Source organism: Myxocyprinus asiaticus, chromosome 48 (assembly GCF_019703515.2).
Source record: "Myxocyprinus asiaticus isolate MX2 ecotype Aquarium Trade chromosome 48, UBuf_Myxa_2, whole genome shotgun sequence".
NCBI classification, from domain to species: Eukaryota; Metazoa; Chordata; class Actinopteri; order Cypriniformes; family Catostomidae; genus Myxocyprinus; species Myxocyprinus asiaticus.
In genome coordinates this window covers 22,191,871-22,215,690 of record NC_059391.1, presented here as the reverse complement: position 1 = coordinate 22,215,690, position 23,820 = coordinate 22,191,871, and the positions used below count along the sequence as shown (strand labels likewise).

Below are 23,820 nucleotides of genomic sequence, written 5' to 3'. Positions count from 1 at the left end.
AATTGGGGGAAGAAAAAAAGAAATAAAAAAAGACACTTGACAAGCAGCAGAAACGCAAAAAGGGAAGCAGTCACTTGGTGAAGGCGTGATTACTTGTAGGGCACAAGCTACAACACAGAGCGTGGCGCCAACGGAAACACTTATCAAACCTCATGCCAGCAAGGAGACCAAGCATGAAAACCCAACCACCCCTTCCTCCCCTGAGATGCTTCCTATTAGCCTGCCTGTGGTTTCAACGCTTGGGTTGCATTTTTCACAATTAGGAACCTTAGCATTACGCCACTGCATGGAGGCTGTCAGAAAAAAAGAGATGGAAGAACAATAGTTTGGCTGTGTAGAAATTAAAACTGGACAGCAACAGACGACCGTTATAAGGATAATAGCTCTGTCACGCTTCAAAGACAGTTTGAACAGTTGGAAAAAAATTATTTAGAGACAAACAGGTTCATGCAACTTTAACAGATTGTGACTTCAGCTTTAAGATATACATAAGGTCCAAATTAAGCAATCTATCAGCAAAATTCAATACTTTCTGGGAATGCCACTGCATAAAAAGTCTACTTTTTTTTATTTGTAGCCAATTATTTTGATGACAAGCTTTAGCTCCTGTATTTCAGAATGAACAGAGCAACATTTGGGATGCAAAGCAATTAGATTTTTTGTATCTGTATTCCTGTATAAATTCTATAGGAATTTATAAATGCGTTTCTACTGTAGTTTATGCGCATGTCTTCTTATTAAATAATTAAATCATACTAGAGGTAGACCAATATATTGGTTTTACCAATTAATCGGTGCTCACAGTTGCATTTTCTATAGTTCCCAATAGTTTTAATCTAGTGAATGTACTTAAATGTACTTAAATATAGAGGATTGTAACTGAGCCAAGTCTCCGTCATTTCAAAAGAATCTTAATTTTTCTGGATATTATTGGGACTTCAGTTGCACAATAAACTGCTGGGCTTTTATTTATTTTGGACTTTTGTAGCCTCAATGTCTGTAGTCATAGTACATAGTCATAGTAAGGAAAGACTTATAATTTTTTTTTTTACATTCTGTAAATTCTATAAATCAGTTTTAAAAACTATTGGCCGATTAATCGGTTATCGGCCTTTTCTACAACCTTAGTTATCGGCAATATCCACTTTTGGTCAACCTTTAGTGTCCACCATAAGTGAGCTAGTAAGTTTTTTGTGTTCATTTTGGAGATTTTATTTTATTTCATCTCAGTGTTTCTATCCATTATTTTTTAAACAACAACCCAAAATGTGCATATTAATCCAGCTAATGGGAATGTAGCACCCTCAGGCAGCACAATTTAAAGTATTTCTTTATACCAAATTTAAATAAATTTTTATCCACAATCAGCACAAATAATATGAAAAAAAAAAAAAAAAAAACATTGCAGATTCGGGGCGAATAAACAGTTAAGCCCCTTTTATGCGTGGTGTTACAGCGTAAAATCCTGCATCATATTCACTAACCACCTGCAATCTAGATTAATCAGGCGCAATCAGTGCTGAAATTGCTCTGCATCTTGTGTATTTAAATTGAGTCACTGTCTTTCCTTTCTGCTCAAACATGCCTCCTTTCTATGTAAATTAGGCTTATTATAGATTGCGCTTCATTCACAAAAAATGCCCAGCGCAATTTACATTACGCCATTACCACCAGATGAAAGCAGGCCTGCTATATCCTCCACTATATAGCGCTCACAATCGACCCACAAGATCGAAATTGCACATGTGCGTTTGCGCCGTGCCTGATCTGCATAATTCCTTTAGTGAATCAGACGCTAAACCTGTGCAGACAGTGCATGCAAATAACCAAGGCATATACTGGGTGCAATTCATTCTTAGTAAATACCCCCTCTGTGTGGGCCTAGTTATAAGTCAGCTTAATGGTGTAGTATGAAAATATAAACTTGACTTGTTTCTTCACTCTCTGTTGAAATCACTCAATCTGTTTTGCAAGAGTAAAATTTTGTCCATCTAGGAAGTAGTTCAGGAGACAGAGTGGCTTGACAGCACAAGTAAATAAATGAAACTGCTTTGCAGATGCTACCAAAACCAGATATCACATTAAAGAAACACTATCATCTAAAGACGGCAATGAAGACAAACAGAACCAGCGCTGGTATCTGTCAGTAGTTTGTTGCAATTTTGTCTGTGTTATACGCAGACATAAACCTGTCACTTGGCCTTGCAACTGAGAATATCAACATGGGCTTGAAACTGGAGCCACCCAATGCATCTACGGTCAAAAGTGGAGTTGTTGGAATGTCTACAGAAGGCATCAGAACGTCTCCAGACTTTAAATACCAGGTACATCAGCACTATATAACTCCAAATAAAACATGTCTGTCAGATATTTGGATGTGCCGTGTGTATCTGGCAATAAAAACATTGTTTTTTGGGTCATACTTTAAAATTCAAGCAGGGTCAGCAAACTTAACAAGGCAATAAATAAAAAAACAGACGTTCTTTTCATCTGATGGTAATTAATCTTTTCACTCCTCCCAACTCTCTTTTCAAGAATGTGAAAACAATGAACGTGTCTTGAGAACAGACAAACATAATTCAGGAGCCCCTGCATGCAATTGCTCTCACTCTCAGGGGTTTGTAAAAAGCAGGGCCTCCCCTTTCTCTGATCTGAAGCAGGGGCCCCGATAGAGGTCTTGGATCTCCACGGTAAATCTTAACTCAAAGCTTTCAGGCGGTGAAAATACAGGAAAATAAAAGCACACTTCACTTTTTAAAGGAGTAACTCACCATAAAATAAAAATACTGAAGAAAAACATTCTGCCTCACATCTCCTTTTGTGTTCCAAGGAAAAAAGTCAGTCGGTCAGGTTTGGAACAACAGGGTGGATAAGTGATGATAGAAATTTCATTTTGGGTCTTCTTGAAAATGCCACACATTAACCTCCAATTTTTCAATTGCAGCATAATGTGATCTTTGAGTTGAAAAAGGGGTCTCTTACCCCAACAAATTCCCCAAAAATGCAAAGTTACAAAATTCAGGAAACAGGTAGCTAATGTTTTGAAAAACACAAGTGGCATGCTTGTGTTTCTTTAGGCGAAAAGCCAGGAAAAGTGTCTGGCTCCATTTTTAATGTCTTCATCTTACACCGTACAATGTGAAATGCATTCTGCAAAACATGTCCTAGCTCTGGAGTCCCATAAATACAGAGTAAGCTAAAACCCTTGTGCGTAGAGCTAGGCGGCTGATAAAATGTGAAAAGCACAGTTCAGCAGCAGTGCATTAAGGTTTTTTATAGACCCCATGAAATTGAGATTGAGGACTTTTGTGGCTTTTAGTCCATATCTGTTGGCTTAGAGGCCATCTGCATGCTAGGGTGCTCCTAAAAGTTGATAAAATTACTATATATTCATATGACTGATATATCGGTTTCACCGATTAATTGGTACCGAAAGTTGCTTTTTGGAACTACCTGTCACGTGACAAAATCTATGTCGATAGTTTATTGGGCTTTTATTTTTATTCATTTTGTTCCTCTGTGGTAAGCGCTGGAGGATTCTACAGTTAGAACGGCTTGCCGCTAGAGGTGAAATAAAAACAATCACTGACACCTCACTGTATTTAAGTTTTTCACCATTGACAATATTCTTCCATATTTTTATCCTAACTTTAATGCATAGTTTGTTATTTTGAATAGATAATCAAGTGTTCTAAATTGAAGCGAGGACATGCCAAGAATTGTGTGTGTGCTTCGGGCTTGTTTATGGTTGAAAAATACATTTCATCTGGCATTTTATTCATTTTGGACTCTTGTAGCCTCTATTTGTGCCCATCATAGTAAGGAATGACTAAGAAATGTTTTTTTTTTCCTTTTTTCACCCAATTTGGAATGCCGTGTGCTCCCAGTGCGCTTTTTAAATCCTCATGGTCGTGTAGTGATTCGCCTCAATCCGGGTGGTGGAGGACGAATCTCAGCTGCCTCCGCTTCTGAGACCATCAACCCGCGCATCTTATCACGTGGCTTGTTAAGCGCATTGCCACAGAGACATAGCGCGTGTGGAGGCTTCACGCCACCCACCGCGGCATCCGTGCCCAACTCACCACACGCCCCACCAAGATTGAATCACATTATAGAGACCACGAGGAGGTTACCCCATGTGACTCTACCCTCCCTAGCAACAGGGCCAATTTGGTTGCTTAGGAGACCTGGCTGGAGTCACTCAGCACGCCCTGGGATTCGAACTAGCGAACTCCAGGGGTGGTAGCCAGCATATTTTACCACTGAGCTACCCAGGCCCCATGACTAAGAAATGTTTTATCATTTTGTTAATGTATCAGTTTTAAAAGCTATCAGCCTATTAATCAGTTATCAGCCTTTCCCACCACCTTAGTTCTATATAATAGTTGGGATAACAGACCAAAACTATTAAAGACACATCTTGTTCATGGGGCCATATAAAATTTTTTCTCCACTCAAGTGCTCTCTACAATGAAATTGTCCCCACCCCCAACACCACCAGCCTCCAACTAGCAACAGCAAGCAGAATCATGGTCCCAGCTGTGACTTTAACTAAAGCCCAATGGCTCTTTAAAAAAATGGACAAGTGCTTTCATATGTCCCACACAAACTTCTTGTTTCAACAGGAAATACACCGGAAAGAAAACAGCACTTGCAAAGCCATTTTACAGTGTCTTTAAACTACACAAAAAAAATTCCTCAAAATCTTCCGACTATAAAGTAGTCCTAAGTGGGCATAGACACAGAGAGTGACTCGCATTACCCAACAAGTTTCAAGCCAAGTATATGCGTACAGGCTAAGCCAGGGCTTAAGTAACGCAAGTGAGAGAAGATCTCTCAGAACTCAAGTTACATGTTGCATACAAACATGCCAACTTGCCAGCAAAGTTGAATCCTTGCCTTCGGGCCTAATACACTGCCTTGAGGTACACCAGAGGAATCAAGCAGAATCTGTACACCACAGAACAACAGGAAACAGCCCTCAACTGAATGCTATGTTGCATCCCAATCTCCCTTTAAGGGGGGAGTTCTACTGGCCTATAAATAAACAACCAGGCCATGCATTAATGAACACTGGGGGTCAAGGGTGAATGGACGCATGCTAAGACCACCCAATGAATGGGAGATGGGGAAAACGTGGAAGAGAGGAGGAAGTGAGAGAACGTGAGAGAGGAAGAGATATTGGGTCTCATTCACGAACCATGCTTCCACACTATTTGTGCGTAAAAATTAGAGGTTGACTGATAGTGAATATTACCGATACTGATAACTAAGGTGGTGGAAAAGGCAGATAACCGATTAAACGGCCCATAGTTTTTAAAAATGATATATAGAATGCTAAAATATTTTCTAAGTCTTTCCTTACTATGACGGGCATAGACACAGAGGCTACAGCAGTCCAAAATGAATAAAATCCCAGATACAGTTTATTGTTCAACCAAAATTCCAATATTTCAACTCAAGAGGCCACTGTTATACTGTAGAACCAATGCAGTACAGGCCACAGAGGAACAAGGAGGAATATTAAAAATAATTTAAAAAAAATTAATTATCAGCATAGATTTTTGCAGATAGACATTAATTCCAAAAAGCAACTATCGGCACAGATTAATCTGTAAAACCGATATATCGGTCTACATCTGGTAAAAATGGTTTGGGAACTTTTTCACACCAAAATCATGATTCAGCAATAAGTTTGCACTTACATTTTTTTCTACATTTAAAACAACATTTAGAACCAACTCAAACCACAAGAATGTATCACAAATCACAGATTCCTGGAGGCCTTACCAATACATTGTCATTTGAAAATGTTTTCCGTTTCCTAATGTCATTGCTTTCCAAAGTTGTCATTGGAAAACGCTGATCCAATATGGATGAGAGGCATAAGCATAGCAGAATCTATACGTTTTCAACTGAAAACATGTTAGTGAGGACATGGCCTTGATAAGTTACCCTACTATAAGTCTTACTTATTTCAGAGTAACAAAAATTATGTGTGTTACAGATAAGTTCTGCATAAAAATGAAGCCGATCGCATGTAGTCTAGGCCACTATGCATGGGGCTCATTTATCGCATCTTTAGAGAGCATATGGATACGTTTACAGAGAGTGACTGATGACTGTCCAGGAGAGGTTGTGCGGAAAGCCCTTATATGGATTTTGGGCATGTATATTTTGATAATTAATAACTGCGGGCATACACTCCATCACTTACAGTAATCTGGATTCATCAACAAAAGAACCAAAGTAAGAAATATCCATGCACCTGTGAATCTGCTGTGAATCTTGTGTGAGAGCATTTTCACAGTATGCAATAAATGGGAACCACTAAATCAGGGTCTTACCTAAGGGCAGGGTTGAGTGCAATCGCCCTTGGTTGGTCAAGATCTTGCCAGAAGAGCACCTTGCGAGAGGTACCATCCAGGTTGGCCACTTCAATGCGGTTTGTCTCGGAGTCGGTCCAGTAGAGTTTGCGGCCGAGCCAGTCGCAGGCCAAACCATCAGGGGAATCCAGACCTGATATCACCACTGTCTGCCCTTTGCCAAGTGTGGTGTCCTTCATAGCTGAAAGACAAGCATCCATTCAGTTCCAAAACAGTATTATCAGTTGAAGCATTCCTCAAATGTTTACTCTGCCTCCAGATAATGATATAAGATTTTTGCTGTGCTATTAAAAGGATACCATCAGCAAAAATGAATCATACTTGAATCAAATTATTTGTCTGATTAGACTTCTAAAAGTGTTTAAAGGAACAGGTCACCCAAAACAAGCCATTATTTAACTAGTTGTTTACACTATTAAAAGATCTATTTTAAAATACATCAGAAACTTGATAGCCCATTAAAGTAAATTCTTTACCCATATGATAATTCTTAGTCTACAAATAAAACATTGATCTTACAGATAGAAGAGTGGTTGTAGTAGGCCTGTTTAATGGCCTCTTCACTGACATCCGTCCAGAATATCAGTCCCTCTGAGAAAAGGAAGTCAACCGCTGCAGCGTCCTCCAGATCACTGATGACCACGGCGGACTCTGACCGGCCTGCCTCTGCATCCACCAGTCGGACATCTCGCCGGTTTGCAAAGAGCAGCAAGGGAGAACCTGGCAATGACCATTTCAAGGACAACCATTAGAAAAGTTCAGAAAAGAAAAAAGCCTTTTGATGATATTCAAAATATATATCTCAAAATGTAAGCATTTGCTCTGAAATGGCTTTGAGTGATTTTTTCCATTCAGAGGAACCATCATTTCAACAAACGTTGTAGATTTAAAATGTGAAATACAGTAGTTTGAAATAATCAAGGAATGTTTCCCACACTGTTTTTATTAAACAAACACAAGAGGGGCCTGGGTATTGACGCTGACTACCACCCCTGGAATTACGAGTTCGAATCCAGGGCGTGCTAAGTGACTCCAGCCAGGTCTCCTAAGCAACCAAATTGGCCCGGTTGCTAGGGAGGGTAGAGTCACATGGGGTAACCTCCTCATGGTAACGATTAGTGGCTCTCGCTCTCAATGGGGCACGTGGTAAGTTGTGCATGGATCGCTGATAGTAGCATGAGCCTCCACATGCGGAGTCTCCGCAGTGTCATGCACGACGAGCCACGTGATAAGATGTGCAGATTGACAGTTTCAGAAGCGGAGGCAACTGAGACTTGTACTCTGCCTCCCGGATTGAGGTGAGTAACTGCGCCACCACGAGGACCTACTAAGTAGTGGGAATTGGGCATTCCAAATTGGAAGAAAAGGGGATAAAAATAAATAAATAAATAAAAACACAAGAAAGAATTCTAATCTAATAATTTTAATTTGCACCAATGTAACAATACATACTGTTGTGAAAAACAACATTACAGTCTATCCACAGCAAAATCATTGCAATTTTTTGGTGAATAATCAATAAATCCCAGTCCTAGTCCTAGTACCAGACTTTTGAATAGTCAGGAAGATGCAAAACATTGTTATATAACTCTGTATTACTGTTCCAATGAACCTTGCCCTGTCAAGTCATTTAGGAATACCATCTGTCTGCTGCAATCCAGGCTCGTGGGCTCTAAATAATCAGTGTTTATCATGAACTCATCACGCTAAATGAGAGGCACATGTAAGCTCTCTAGAGAATGAATGGCGGAGAAAACAACGGAAATGTCTGCTCTTCGTTTTGGCACCCAGACATCTCCACGGGGACCGCCATTTGGCACCACGCACCTATCCGCATGTGCCAGCAAGTGCCACTCACATCACAGTCAATAACTGCCTGGGGGGGTAGACATCATATGATGTCATCAGAGGCAGACACAAGGCTGACACAATGACTATGGTGAGAGTGCTGAGGCGCTTGTTGTGGTTTACCAGCATGCCGCTTTGCTAAGGACCATGTCACCATCGACAAGCAACTGCAGGTTCCTGCTGCAGAACTGATGTTTAAGTCCACAACTGTGATTTTATTAATATATTTAACATTTGGAATGGAAATCTCAGAATAAGTATTTAAAGGGTTTGTTCAAATCCCCAACCCAAAGCATGAGCAATCGCAATAGAGATGCTTGCCGTAGCAAACACTACTAATCAAACGCAAGCTGTGAAGGTGAAATTTCAACGGTCCTCCTAAAGTGGCATTTTCCATTACATGATTCAGCCCAGACTGGTATCCACTAAGAAAGCAGTTTTATGAGACTAAACAGAGCATGAGATGTGATTTGGTGTTATCTGAAAGTAAACACCGCAGTGATTTTAGGCTTGAGGGTTGTTTTATCAGTATCCACCAGGAAGAAAAACTGGCTTGTAAGTGTCTATTAGAGATCCTCAATGGAAAAAGTTGGACTAGTAGGGAATAGGGCTGCCCTTCTAATAGTCCACCAAACATTACTCGATGAGAAGAGTCTTGGTCGACCAAGTTTTGATTGGTCGGTTGGTCGCAGAAAAAAAAAAACTACACAGGAATCCAACGAACACCGTCATTACCGCTGGTTGGACGCTAGGTGGTACTATGGGGTAATTTCGTTAAGCAGGGTTAGGGTTAAGCCTACACAATAAAGCAAGACACCTTGATTTCAAACTTTGAACTTTATTTTTTATTTATTTTAACTAAAAATTCAAATGAAACTGGAAAAAAATTAAGTGGAATTAAAATGTATGTTGTTCAACTTTTTGAAAGATGGCTTTACAACAGTTGTGAAGGGCAACATCTCTTTAGAAACTAACCTACTTCATCCATGCATTCTCTACCAGTGGGGTATTTCGCTGTCCAGGAAAATACATCATATATGTGAATACATTTGTTCAGACATCTCCTGAGCTGAAATGTCTGAGGTCATTTGAAGCACTCATAGACGATACTGTTCTTGCAACAAAAAAAAAAACAAAAAAAATCAGAAGACAGAAACAGAGTGAGAACCTTTTACATGCGTGTGTTCCACAAGACTGCACGCCTCTGTACAAACAGCGTGTCATACATGTGCATAGACGGCTGTCATCTGTTCTTAATAATATAATAGTGTTTCTTCAAGCTGTGTCTCTACGGGCAAATTATTTGTAATATTAATTTGATAATAATAATAGCCTAATAATAATAATAATAATAATTAATACATTAATGGGAAAATATCCAAATATCATCTTGACATCATCAAAGCCATCAGCTATTGGCGATCACACTGACCATCGTCGATCCCCAAGATCATTGTCTGTCAGCACAACCCTAATGTGCATTTCTCTCTATAAATTAAAAAAACAATGTTCAGACAGTCTCCTTGCTGGTTTTTCCGACACATTTAAAATCATTTCTGCTTTTGCCGGTGTCGCTGTGGCTTTCATTTTATTAATTCACTGGCTAACTGGGATAATGTAATAAGGCCTTTTGCTTTGCGTTGGATCCAAAATTTCCTTAAAGCTTTTCGCACATGCCGTGAATGTTTGCTAAGTTAAACATCACATCACTGTTAATATTGCATATACTTAAGATCTTTATTCTATGTTTTAAAATGTAATTAAAGTCTCAGTATTTTCTGTTTTAATAATCACACTAGGACACATTAGGGATGCACCGATATGGTATTGCTGGGCCGATACCGATAACCGATAATTTTTTAACATGCTAATTAATTCATTAAAAGCTTCTCATTTGAAAAATAGGTGTCATTCAAAAGCCTGGAATTTGGACTTGCTGCTATTTATGGTTTGGCGGATGTAACGAACCAGAAATGTGCCTAAATAACATAGACACAATGACAAGACACTTGCATAAATTATATGGTGCCCGATTTATATGAGTGTTTACATAAATCCTTATGAACTCGCTCACATAGAGTGACTAATGAACTACTAACAACTGTAATAATGCTTTTAACCAAAATGAGGCGATAAACAGCATGTAACACACACTAAATAACAAAACAAACAATATAACCCCTAATCTCTGTATACATGGTGTAATATTTATGCTAGCAGCCAAACTGAGAGTACACCGGTGATTTCTGTGTGTTAAGTGTGTGTGCATTGTGCTCATGTGCGTCTTATTCACAGATGCTTATTACAGTGCTCATAAATATCAGTTGCACTGTATGCCAGTGCTCGACCGATATATCGCAGAGGCTGATAAATCGGCCGTTATTCTGACTTTTTTAATTAACGGCATCAGCTGATAAATTTACCTGTTTGGCCATTTTTTTTCTTGAGGGCACCGAAAATCTTGCATGTGAAGCGACAGAGACATATAAACAGCCAGTCATGGTTCGTTTTGTTGTTATGTGCATCGTGTTACTACAATAATAGACCAGTGTGCAACACAGTGTAATTTAAATGGTCCGCATATCAGAGCTGCGGCAGACGCGTTTGAGCTCATAATGTTAAAGTGCTCACCTGTTTCATTCTCCCTCTCTCTCCTCAACAGTTCCCTGTAACTTTTAACTGTCTTGTCTAATGATATAAATGCAAATATCAATAAAAGTAATATCATATATACCGTCTGCTAATATGTACATATCTCGTTTAAACAGATGTAATAAACCAACCTCACAACTTGAGCAGATCCAGCATCCTGTGGAGCGCTCATTTTTTTTTTCCTCCAAAACATGTATTCTATCAGCCTCTCCTCAGCAGTTCCCTGTCAATTTTAACTTTCTTTTCTAATGACAAAAAGCAAATCTCGATAAAACTTCTACTATATACCGTTTGCAAATATGCAGATATCTCGTTTAAACAGATGCAATTCACAAACCTCACGAAAATCCAGTGTTTTCTTCTCATCGAGCGCTCATCTAATATCTTCCTCTAAAGCACAGATTCTATCAGCCAGAATCAAAACTTCAGGATCAGGATCAAAAGTTCCTCTGATTCACAAATCATGATGGTCAGTGGTCACAACCCAAGCAGGCGATGCAGGCTGTTTAAACTGTCAGGAGATTGCTGCTGCTCGCTGGATCTGCACGAGCGCATGAGTACAGATACAGTGCAGCTCTTATCTACTTGAATGGGGAAAGACTGAAATCTCCAAAACGGTTGGTCAAGGTTACGATCAAAGAACATATTTCAAATCAGCAGTAAAATCACTGCTTCTTTACATCAGATTACGCTAAAAAATGCAATTTTCCCAGCTTTTAGAACTAATGCGTATGCGCGTTCTCAAGTTGACTGACAGGCGATGTCTGTATCTAAAAGGTGATTGGTTCTTTTACCTGTAAGGTGGGACTTCCTTCAGCCGTTGACTGCAGTTGGCATTCTAATTTCTCCCATTCATTTTAATAGAAGTGGCCTGTCTCTGCTAAATAGTCTCTGGTGCAACTTCAAGGTAATATTATAAGTAAATGTCTTATTCACTATACACTGTATGTACAATTGGTTTGATTCAATATTTTGTGAGTAAATGCGATTGCTAACGTGGACATGCCATCCATGGTTGCTGGTCTACTGTGTGTACTGTTATTTCTTTCTTCTTAATATATTAACAATTTCTTCATGTGCAAATATATTACAAAACTTTGATGACTAAACAGAAATCAGAAGAAACTGCAATCTTCCATTTAAAATACAATATATTTACAAATACAACTATATTTTTTAGATTCTTTTTTACAAAGTTTTGTGTGAAATTGCGTAAATTTAGTGCTAAATAAGAGCTGTTTTTTTTTTTATTTATTTTTTTTTAGCAATTTTATGTTTATGTTATTTACTATATTAAATTGTGTTATATATCGGCACTGTATCGGCCTGTCGGCCACCCTGCTCTCTGGATATTGGCATAGGGCATTTAAAACCCATATCGGTCGACCACTACTGTATAACATATAAAATGTGAACACAACAATTATAATGGGTATATATAACATCAAACAAATCGAATAGTCACGAGTCATAACGTTAGAAAAGTCTCAACTCGTAAAATACAACAAGCACATTCGTTTCACTCACAAACTAGTGTTTTTAGCAATCTCTTCACTCTGTGAGAAATATTTTAAGATCTATCCACTGCGTCAGGTTGTGTATGAGCTTGTTTTAGTTGCAGTGCTGTAAGTAACAATGTGCTATTTCCAACATTGTTTATGTTTCATGAATTAATAAGCGAAAATGATTGCCGCCAAGTAAACTACATGCATGTTTTGTCACATTTTTGTTTATTGCCTCATGAAACATAGACATAATACGGAAATAGCATGTCGTTACTTATAGCAGATGACCAAAAATTAAAACCAGACCCAAAACAACCGTAAATTATCGATTTTCCTGGTTATCGGCCAATAAACTATTATTGGCCGCTGATATATTGTGCATCCCTAGGACATGTCACAATTTTAATTTGATTAATTGCGCATCAATACGTTCATTTTTTTCACAAAATATTTCAAATTCCATGACATTCTGCGTTTTATAGTAATTCCGTTTTTATGACTGGATTCCATGATTCCATCCATGTTTTCCGCATCATGTAACGCACCCTACACCCAAGCCCTATCTAGGGACCGCTGGGGGTCAGCTTTTTGACTTGAAATCGAAATTGAAGATCGAACAGGTGTGACATCATTTAGAACAATATCTGGACAAAACAAAGGTGTTTTCAAGTTTGTTTCTGTACTTCATAACAGCCTGCAAGGGCAAAATTTCAGAAAAACTTTGCACTGGCTGCTAAACACCTTCTTACTGCCAATGGTCCAGGTCATTGTGAGGGGTGACATGGAGCTTCACCTACTTTGAGGCCAAGAGCTAATTCCCATTCAGTCAATTAAGGTCAGTCAACATGAACACACCGGAGCTATTAGCATGCTGGTACAAAATGACCTAAATCTGTACGATCGTTTACATAAAGACATTTTTTTCATCAACGTGCGCAGCCCCGACGGCTTTCACTTTCGTGTGCTGTCTCCGCTGTCTTTCTCTGGGCACCCACCCCCTTCCAGTCTGTCCGGCTGGACTGGTTCGAACTGACAAAGTCTACGGTAACTCAGATAACCGCTCTGTACAATTGTGGTGAGAAGAATAGCATCTCAGAATGCTATTCTGAGATGCGGGTTAGTGCTTTTTTGGCGCCACGAGGGGGACCTACACAATATTAGGCAGGTGGTTTTAATATAGTGGATGATCGGTGTACATACATATGAATTCTACTCAGAATTAGGCATGAAATCAGTTGTAAAACATATTAATGTTGTATTAGTTAAAGCTACACTTTGTAACTTTTTTTTTTTGTTAAAAAATAACAATTGTTATTAATGAGAGAGTGCAACAAAAATCCATCATCCAAACTATGTCTTTACCCAAATACACTTTGATAAACATATAATAATTATATTATATTATAAATATTTTAGAGCTGTCGGGACGGATTTCGTGGGAAATTGCATACATACGTCATTCGCCCATGCGTGTTGACATCATATCCATACACAGAGAAAATAAGATCCGGTTCAGTAGCGTGTGTGTGGGAGTAGCTGAAGCTGAAAGTTTGTTGTAACAACAAACGAGAAAAAATTACCATGGATCATTCAAAACAGCAAACCTCCAGAGAATTGCTAGTTGTAAAAACAAAGAAACCCTGAACAGAGCAGAGTCTACAAGCAAAAAGATAAAGTGACAGAGTCCATAATAAAACCTGAATCAACATCAGCTTGGCTTTTCAGATGTGTACAACTCAGAGATCTGAAAGGACTTAAAAGCAGCCTAGAGATGACTTTTTTCTTACTCAACAGGTAAGATATTTTATTGATATGGTTTATGTATAGTTATGTAATCACACACACACATATCTGTATTGAAATACAATAATTATACTGTAATCGGTGAAGATCTTTTCACTTGCTAGCACATGTGTGTATTTTTCTTTATAAGGCAATAATATATATAAACAAATCCTTTAGTCCTAGGCTTGCCAAGTCTTGAAATGATATTGACCACTGGTTGGTATAATGACAATCTATAAATTAGTTACTACCGTAGTCTATATGGCCAGAATATTCTGCAGTTATAAAAACTTTACAACGTTTGACCTTATTAGGGATGCACCGATACCACTTTTTCTCTTCCGATCCGATTCAGATATCGGAAATCTCAGTATCGGCCGATACCGATCCCAAGCCGATACCAGTGTTGTATTTTTGCATAATCAGTTTAGAATATCTTTACATTATTGCGTGGAACTAATCGGGAGTACTCTTTAATATGTAAAGAACAAAAACCTCTAACTACACATTATTTCATTATAAATGTATAGCTTATTAAGAAACACTTTATTATTAACTAGTATACTGGTTAATGTAGCAGCAAAATTAACAGTAATTCCATTCTTCAAGTCTTCAGTAGAAAAGAAACCAGTGTTTTATTTTTGCCTTTTTTAAAAAAAATTTTTTTTTTTTTATGTTTCAACATGCATCTGGACGTTGAAGGATTCAGATCTCTTTTTTGTTCAATTTAGTTGTAAGACATCAGTCCACTTTTCATTCACACAGTTATTTTTTGGAACCCATTCAACTTAAATATTGTTATAAACTGTAAACAAATACTAATGATGACAATAATAATAATAATAATAATAAATTGTTATTAATATTATTATTATTGACTTTTATTTTGAATTTTAAATACAACAGTAATATATTTAAATTATGCACTTTTTAAACCCTCATGCTTTTATTTTGACATTCTAAACTCTCCAGGAAGTCCTGTATGTGTCTGTTTGTAGGCAAGTTCACAGTAGTTTAATTAGCTTCTTATTCGAATTCTGGTAAAATGCACCTCCGGTGCCGTTCTAAATTCATATTAAAAGTGAACCGAACTATTAAGCATCTACATCTGAGATGCTGTTCTTGAGTAGCGCTCAAATATTGCACACCGCTGTGAAGGCTAAAAATAGCCGCGAGTGCATCACCAGCCTGCACGTGAGTTTGTGTCAACAGAGCAGCACCATTCACTAACGCGCTGGTGCTGCACATACTATATATTTACTTATTAAACACAGCCATTTGTGATTCACAGAGCTATCGCACGTCTTCAAGTGGCTTTGAATAAAATGCACGAGTCATATGAACTGCTTTAATGGTGTTTTTATGGTTCTTTTATGTCATTTTTGGAGCTTGACAGTAACGAACATGACTAACACACAGTAACAGATTTGGATCGGGCTCGTCGGACCGATACCCGATCCATCTAAAAGCTTCAGTATCGATCGGTATCGGATCAGTGCATCCCTAGAACTTATCAGACTAGTAATCATTGTGTCTAATGTTAACAAATGTTGCCTATCTTTTGTAACGTCATTTATTTCAAAACATCAATGTTTCCAATAAGTCAAAACAACAGCATAAGATATGGCGCTTATCTGCTCAAATGACATGTTTTCGGATATCCGTCTTTTCTTTTATTATTTATTTGTCCATTTGCTCTGATAAGATGTACTGTATCCATGTGTACACTGGTGCCTCGAACCACATTCATCCGCGCAGAGGAGCAGAGCCGAACCACAACCAAAATAATGTTCTTCCGCAAGACGCATGCAGTTTTATTTTGTAACTGCTAAAGGGCCAAAAGTTACATGGTGTAGCTTTAATGTTTTACTGTAAATGCTCCTCTAAATCACTCTCCCAGCAGTGTGGCCAATGTCTGAATGTTAGCAAACAGTATGCCGGTGCTTAGTTGTCTCGAACTTCTTTCTGGCTCAGAGTGAAGAAAAACTTCTCTGTGAGTATGCCTGGGCCTTTAGCAATCACATAGCACCATCCACAACACCCTAGCATTGCGGCATGGCTTGTAGTTGTGCACAGCCAAGCACCACTCACATCTTCCTCAGAAAATTAAAAAAAACAAGTTAAAATGAACAGTTTTAGAAAAAACAGAACATAAAATAAGCTAAATACTGATGGACAAGTCTGAATGAGAGAGAAACTTAAAAGGAACTGAAGAGAGGAGATTTATGCCTGATGCTTCGTTTAACGTGTCAAGTACTTTTAAAATAAGCGAGTTCCTTCTAAGAAAACACACACGCATATCGTTTAGTAGTCACATACAGCAATTTGGAAAGTAAGATTTTATCAATTAAGCTCTCTACTGTAGGTCATGTAGCTATTAAAGACTGTGTCAATGCCTTGAATGTGACTGGGTGGGCAGCTTTAAAAAGCACTGAAAAATATAATAAAAGTATCAAAATGAGGCTAATTCACAACACCTTTACAGACGTTTATGAGCTTCTATGGACGTCACTTTCCTTAGTTATCAAAAACTGGAACCTTTTTCTTTTAAGTCAACAGGAAATGTCCTATAATTACTTGGCAAGTATAAACCCAACATTAGCATGATTTACACTGTGTATACACTTCATACAAACACGGTACTCTGACTACTAAACAGTGACAAAGGCGTGAAGTACACATGCTGTGGAAAAGCAACAACAGACCTCACACATCAAACAATAATACCCCGTTGTTGCTTCGCCTGGCCCACAGATTGTTCCCTCAATCACGCTATTGCTTTGTCCACCTCTTTCACTCCTTTCTTTCAGCTTTCCAACAACATCAAAGACAGAGACAGACTCAAATCATTCTAGAAATGGAGATGCAGGTCTATTCTTTCTTATTGCGGTAGAACACTTCTTATCAGCTAGTTTCTCCAAGAGATATCCCATAATTCACAAAGCAAACTACTAGCCTAAGTTTTTTTATTAACTCGTGTTATTTATTCTAAGTCTTAAGTATAAGAGTTTAAGTGAATTCCTGAACTACAAAAGAGCATCTGAGTGAAATATCATAGACAGAAAATGCCAAGGTAAGCATTACTATTACTTTTGCTCAAATAAGTTTAGGGATTTGAATGAACAAACTCCTAACCATAAGTATTAAACTTTGGTGTGTAACTCATCCTCTGCCCTTTGTGGTATGGACATGAATAATGCCCCAAATTGTTGAGAAGAGATGTAATACAGTATTACTTTTCTAAAGGCCAAATTATAGGTTTTCCTATGCAAATTCATCATGCATCAAGACATGCGTACAGTCTGCCTCTTTTGGACATTGTTGGCACATGCGCCTGCCATTAAATGAGTTAAGAGTATTAGAAACCAGTTTCAGTGCATGTGTCAAATGCTTTTGTAAAGGCTAGTGGTCAAAAGTGTATACTTTGAATGGCTAGAGCGCTCAAGGCGTAACAGCACGCGGCAAAACCAAGTGCACCCTAGCCTTAAGTGATCAGACTTCCTCAGAAGATAAAATGGTCAAAAAAAAAACTCTTAGACATTAAGCGTATTTACATTTATTCAAAATAAACAAACAATGTAAGAAAACTGTGTTTACATGACATTTGAAATCATCAGATTATTCTCCGTTTAAGACGTCAAAACTTGTAAAGGCATGCGCACAACACTTGAGCATGTTGGAAAAGCCTTTAGGAACTAGGGATGGGCATTTTCCAGCAATTTTGAAGTTGAGAACTCTAATCCACAAAAAACAAGTACTTGATTGCTTGTGTATTAAAAATAATAAGTATGACACATACCTGAAAAGTATAGGCCTATTTTGTTTTATTCAAAACTTTACCAAGAACTGTCAAAATAAGATAACTTCAACAAACTATGATTTCCTTATGGAAAAAAAAAAAATGAAATGAACAATATGCGTTAATAAAAATTGATATACATGAATAAATGTAAAAATAACAGTAAAAAACATTTGCACTCACCCGGAGCTTAGATAAACAATACTGACAGCGTTAGGTTAATGTACATACATAAACTCCGAGTCTACATAAAAGCTATCACATCTTTACATTTCATGTTATATAAAAAAAACAAGAGGTAAAAGTTGGCTTTTTATAAAATGCGCTCTCGACAATACCTCGACAACATACACATCTACAGCGCCCCCTGTGGACTCAGTTGTAACTGTGAGATTTGGTGAGAGAAAGTACAGTGTAATTCAGCGTTGTTCACGGCAAGCAAATGCGGAAAGGAAAATCAGTTTACGATATTCGAGTAGTGTTTTTAATATTCGACTAGCTGGTGCAGAACGATTACTCGATTAGTTGAGTACTCATGCACATCCCTAGTAAGAGCGCAAATGAAGGTGTTTACATGCAACACGAAATCGGGGTAATGGGCAGAAATCTGTGTGCCTGACGTTACAAATCGCGATTCTTGAGCCAAACTATTTTAAAATAGTCTCCCTGATTAAAAATCTATTTTTTATTTAATAAACAAAATACATGTTTATCTTAATGCTACAATGATTAATAGATAAATACAAGAAGCTTTATTTGTGCAGAGTTCCACACTAACAGGTTTTCTGTTGGAGACGTTTTGTCTTTTTAATTTTAATACACTGCTGCTACAGCCATCAAAATGCCGTTTGTTCACTGTCGGACATCAAAATCCTCTGCTGTGATCAATGATCCTGTTATTATGCAGAATCCAAAAGTTTATTTGAGAGGTGTTGTGGAGAATATTTGTAAGAAGTCACTCTGCAGATTCTTTCTGACTAAATAGTTTAGCTGTAAAAAGGCTTATTAAACTGTTGGTTGCCGTAAACTACATTTAACACTCCTGCAATATTTATAGTTAGAAGTCAGAAGTTTACATACACTTAGGAAGTCATTCAAACTAATTGTTTAACCACTCCACAGATTTCATATTAGCAAACTATAGTTTTGGCAAGTCATTTAGGACATCTACTTTGTGCATGACACAAGTAATTTTTTCCAACAATTGTTTACAGACCGATTGTTTCACTTTTAATTGACTATATCACAATTCCAGTGGGTCAGAAGTTTACATACACTAAGTTAACTGTGCCTTAAAATTCCAGAAAATTATGTCAAGCCTTTAGACAATTAGTCAATTAGCTTCTGATAGGAGGTGTGCTGAATTGGAGGTGTACCTGTGGATGTATTTTAAGGCCAACCTTCAAACTCAGTGCCTCTTTGTTTGACATCATGGGAAAAATCAAAAGAAATCAGCAAAGACCTCAGAAAAAAGATTTTGGACCTTCACAAGTCTGGTTCATACTTGGGAGCAATTTCCAAATGCCTGAAGGTACCACGTTCAACTGTACAAACAATAGTACGCAAGTATAAACACCATGGGACCACGCAGCCATCATTCCGCTCGGGAAGGAGATGCATTCTGTCTCCTAGAGATAAATGTAGTTTGGTGCAAATCAATCCCAGAACAACAGCAAAGGACCTTGTGAAGATGCTGGAGGAAGCAGGTAGAAAAGTATCTATATCTACAGTAAAACGAGTCCTATATTGACATAACCTGAAACGATGCTCAGCAAGGAAGAAGCCACTGCTCCAAAACCACCATAAAAAAGCTAGACTACAGTTTGCAAATGCACATGGGGACAAAAATCTTACTTTCTGGAGAAATGTCCTCTGTTCTAACAAAACAAAAATGTAACTGTTTGGCCATAATGACCATCGTTATGTTTGGAGGAAAAAGGGTGAGGCTTGCAAGCCGAAGAACACCATCCCAACCGTGAAACATGGAGGTTGCAGCATCATCTTGTGGGGGTGCTTTGCTGCAGGAGGGACTGGTGCACCTCACAAAATAGATGGCATCATGAGAATGGAAAATTATGTGGATATATTGAAGCAAAATCTCAAGACATCAGCCAGGAAGTTAAAGCTCAGTCGCAAATGGGTCTTCCAAATGGACAATGACACCAAGCATACCTCCAAAGTTGTGGCAAAATGGCTTAAGGACAACAAATTCAAGGTACTGGAGTGGCCATCACAAAGCCCTGACCTCAATCTGATTTGTGGGCAGAACTAATAAAAGCGTGTGTGAGCAAATAGGCCTACAAACCTGACTCAGTTACACCAGTTCTGTCTGGAGGAATGGGCCAAAATTCCAGCAACTTATTGTGACAAGCTTGTGGAAGGCTACCCAAAATGTTTGACCCAAGTTAAACAATTTAAAGGCAGTGCTACCAAATACTAACAAAGTGTATGTAAACTTCTTACCCACTGGGAATGTGATGAAAGAAATAAAAGCTGAAATAAATAATTCTCTCTACTATTATTCTCAAATTTCACATTCTCAAAATAAAGTAGTGATCCTAACTGACCTAAGACATGGAATGTTGTTTTCTAAGATTAAATGTCAGGAATTGTGAGAAACTTAGTTTACATTTATTTGGCTAAGGTGTATGTAAACTTGTGACTTCAATTGTATAATCTAACAGCCAGTGTATTCATGCACAGTGCAGGTAATTTTGCACATTTACCCACCACTGTCGACAAGAAATGCCGCTAGACACAAAGACGCGTGCTTGAGGAAACACAACTGATTATATTTTGAAGAAAAGATTAAAGAAATGCTAGTGATGAGCGTGTCTGATTTGCTTTTTTGTTCAGAAGTTCAGTCGTGCTTTGGCACCCACGCGCGCAGCGCAACCGTGTCTCATGGAATGCGCAAATGATGAGTTCTCACTTTTTTTCTCTGTCAGTCATCTGTGAGCAGTTTGTAAGAATAGAGCAGGGCTCGACAATAAGGACTGCCCGATGGCCCGGGGCCAGTGAGAGAGAGATTCGGACCAGTTGCTAGAACTGTCACTTTCCCGATCGGGCCAGTGCTGCATTTATAACATTAATGCAAGAAAACAACAAGTGAGAGAGCACAAAAATTACACTGAGCGAACGAAGTATTCTAACCGACGAGCAAGCACGATTCTATTTAGCTCGCAAAGATGCGCAAGCACATAATATACTGGACGCGCCAAGGCACAGTCGTGTGCAGACACCGAGTGTACTCTCCTAGTACTGTCCTCGCTCTTCTCCAAGTGTCTTAGCAGCAGCTATTACCAATGTGTAGAAAATAGAAGGGAAAAAACCCCACTTAATGAATTTCGTAGTGGGATTGCATGTCTTACGCAACATTTTAAGTATCCCCGCACATTCCGTGTTCACAGTGCGTGAAATCCCCACATTTTTCGTTTTTACATGTTGGTGAAAAGCAGTAATCCACACATTGCAACACAAGAAATCAACAGTTTCTTTCTATAGGACTGAAAATCCATGTCTTTCCGAACATATGTCTCATCATCATCATCTCTCTCCGTGCAGCATAGACTGTTTAACATGCATGTGCTCTCGTAAAGGAACAGAGCGCTAGTTTTAATCCCACCGTAAAAAAACAAGCACATTTTCTCTCATTAGTTCGCCTTTAGAGATGAAGCACCGGATGAGATGTAATAAACTTTGTTAAACCCCAGTTATACACGTGTCTGGAAATCACAAGCAGCTCAATGTCCAAAATGTAAGTATAGATTTAATTAGGCTTGTTTCAAAACGTAAACATTAATTCGACATAATAATAGCGTTTGATATGAAAAGAAGCAAGATCACTATGGCTATTAGGCTATTATTATCAGAGCTGTTCAGCTGCAGGGTGAAGATGAATATTCAAAACAGTCTACTTCATATCATCCTCATGAAACACCAGTTACATTTCTCATTTCTGGACCGTACAGGTATTTTTGTTACGTGCTTTGTGCATCAGTCTGTGTTGGTCTTAATGTTGTCTGATTTCATGTTATATACGGTACACATTGTTAATTCACAGATTAGGCCTAATATTTCCCTAATGTATATTACATGTCACAACCGATTTGGTAGCAAGTCTCTTCTCAGGGATTCATATGTTTATTACATTCAGACAATAATCACATCTTTAACTCAGTGATTAAATCTCTGATCCTGTGTGTGAATACACTACACATGGCCAAAAGCTGCAAGACAGCATGACTAAACGGGTGACCGAAAACACATCATCTCCTCCACAGAACTCTTCACTTAAAAACTAATGTGTAAATGGCAGGATGGCATTAACCTCAATGGAGGTTAATATGATGTATTTATGAATTTATATCTGTAAAGTGCTTATATGGGATTACATAAGGCATAAATCATATCTTGCAAATTATAAATGTGATTCAATTTTGTGGGACATTGCCTTAAAAACATAATATATGTAAAAAATATTTATCTTCGGACACATTTTTAAAGCCATGATGGTAAAAACAGCTATTTATCATTTTTATGTTGGGGCAGTGAAATGTTGGCAGTAGAAAAAATTCTTAGCATTGAGCCCTGTAGAGTCTATGAGAATGCAGCGTAGGCTCTCAGACTATCTCAGTATGCATATGCAAATAACATGCAACAACATTGAAACTACAGGTGAATGTGTGTCATAATTCAGTACAGCCCCAGAAATCCTTCTTGAACAAGTTTACTCTTTGTATGTTGCAAAATTATCATTATAATAGTAATAGTCTATGGTTATATTTTACTGTATATTTCAAAATAACAAAATTAGTTTGATGTTGAAATGATATATTGTATATATTAATTTGTTGAATACAAATGGACATAATGCAGCTTTATACATTTTCTATACAATTCCTTTGCACTAACTAGTTGTCTAGCTCAGACAACACTGACTGGTCAACTGATAGTTTTAAATTGGTAGTTTTGCACGTTCCTGCCTTTTACCTGTAAATTATATAATACAGAGTGAAACAATTGTCATTTCAGACACAACTGTTCTTCAATAGATTTTTATCATATTTATTTAGATTTTAAATCAAAACGTCAAATCGCAATACTTAAAGAATCGCAATACATATAGAATCGGCTAGGAAATATTGTTGTAATATCGAATCAGGAGGTCTGTGGCAATTCCCAGCCCTAGTAAATGTGCTGACTAAATGAGGATCCCAATCCATTATCAGGCACCAGAATATCATAGAGACTTGGAGCTGGGCTTATTTGTCTTTGGTGTGAAATTAACCATGTAGAAACACCCTAAGCAACCCACTCAGAACACCTTAGTAACTGCATAGGAGCGTCCAGGCAACCAATCAGAACACGCTAGCATCGTGGCATCGAAGTGAATGCCAAAAAATTACTAACATATAAAATATAGGGATGCACTGATCTGATACCAGGATCGGTATCGGCTCCGATACTGACATTTTTAGACAGATTGGGTATCGGTCCAACAAGCCCAAACACACCCAATATTTGAGCGCTACTCACGAACAACATCTCAGATACAGATGCTCAATAGTTCGGTTCACTTATAATATGCAGTTAGAATATTTTCCCAGAATTTTAATAACAGGCTAATTAAACTACTGTGAGTTTGCCTACAAACAGACACATATAAGATGTTCTGGAGAGTTCAGAATGTCAAAATAAAAGCCAGAGGGATTTAAAGTTAAAAGTGCACAACTGAAATATATTACTGTTGTATTTAAAATTCTAAAAGTCAATAATAATAATATAATAATATTTTATTATTATTATTATTTGTTTACAAATTATTATTATTATTATTATTATT

General features: G+C 37.9%; 1 protein-coding gene across 1 annotated transcript in view; it reads right to left on the bottom strand.

The window, feature by feature from the left end:
• LOC127437636 (low-density lipoprotein receptor-related protein 5-like) overlaps nt 1-23,820 on the bottom strand; it is a 101,151-nt gene that overhangs the window by 71,542 nt on the left and 5,789 nt on the right. Inside the window, exons 2-3 of the mRNA XM_051692676.1 lie at nt 6,906-7,106; nt 6,348-6,567 (exon numbers count right to left, since the gene is read on the bottom strand). Of these exons, the coding sequence (XP_051548636.1) occupies nt 6,348-6,567; nt 6,906-7,106 (421 nt within the window). The remainder of the gene's footprint in view (nt 1-6,347; nt 6,568-6,905; nt 7,107-23,820) is intronic.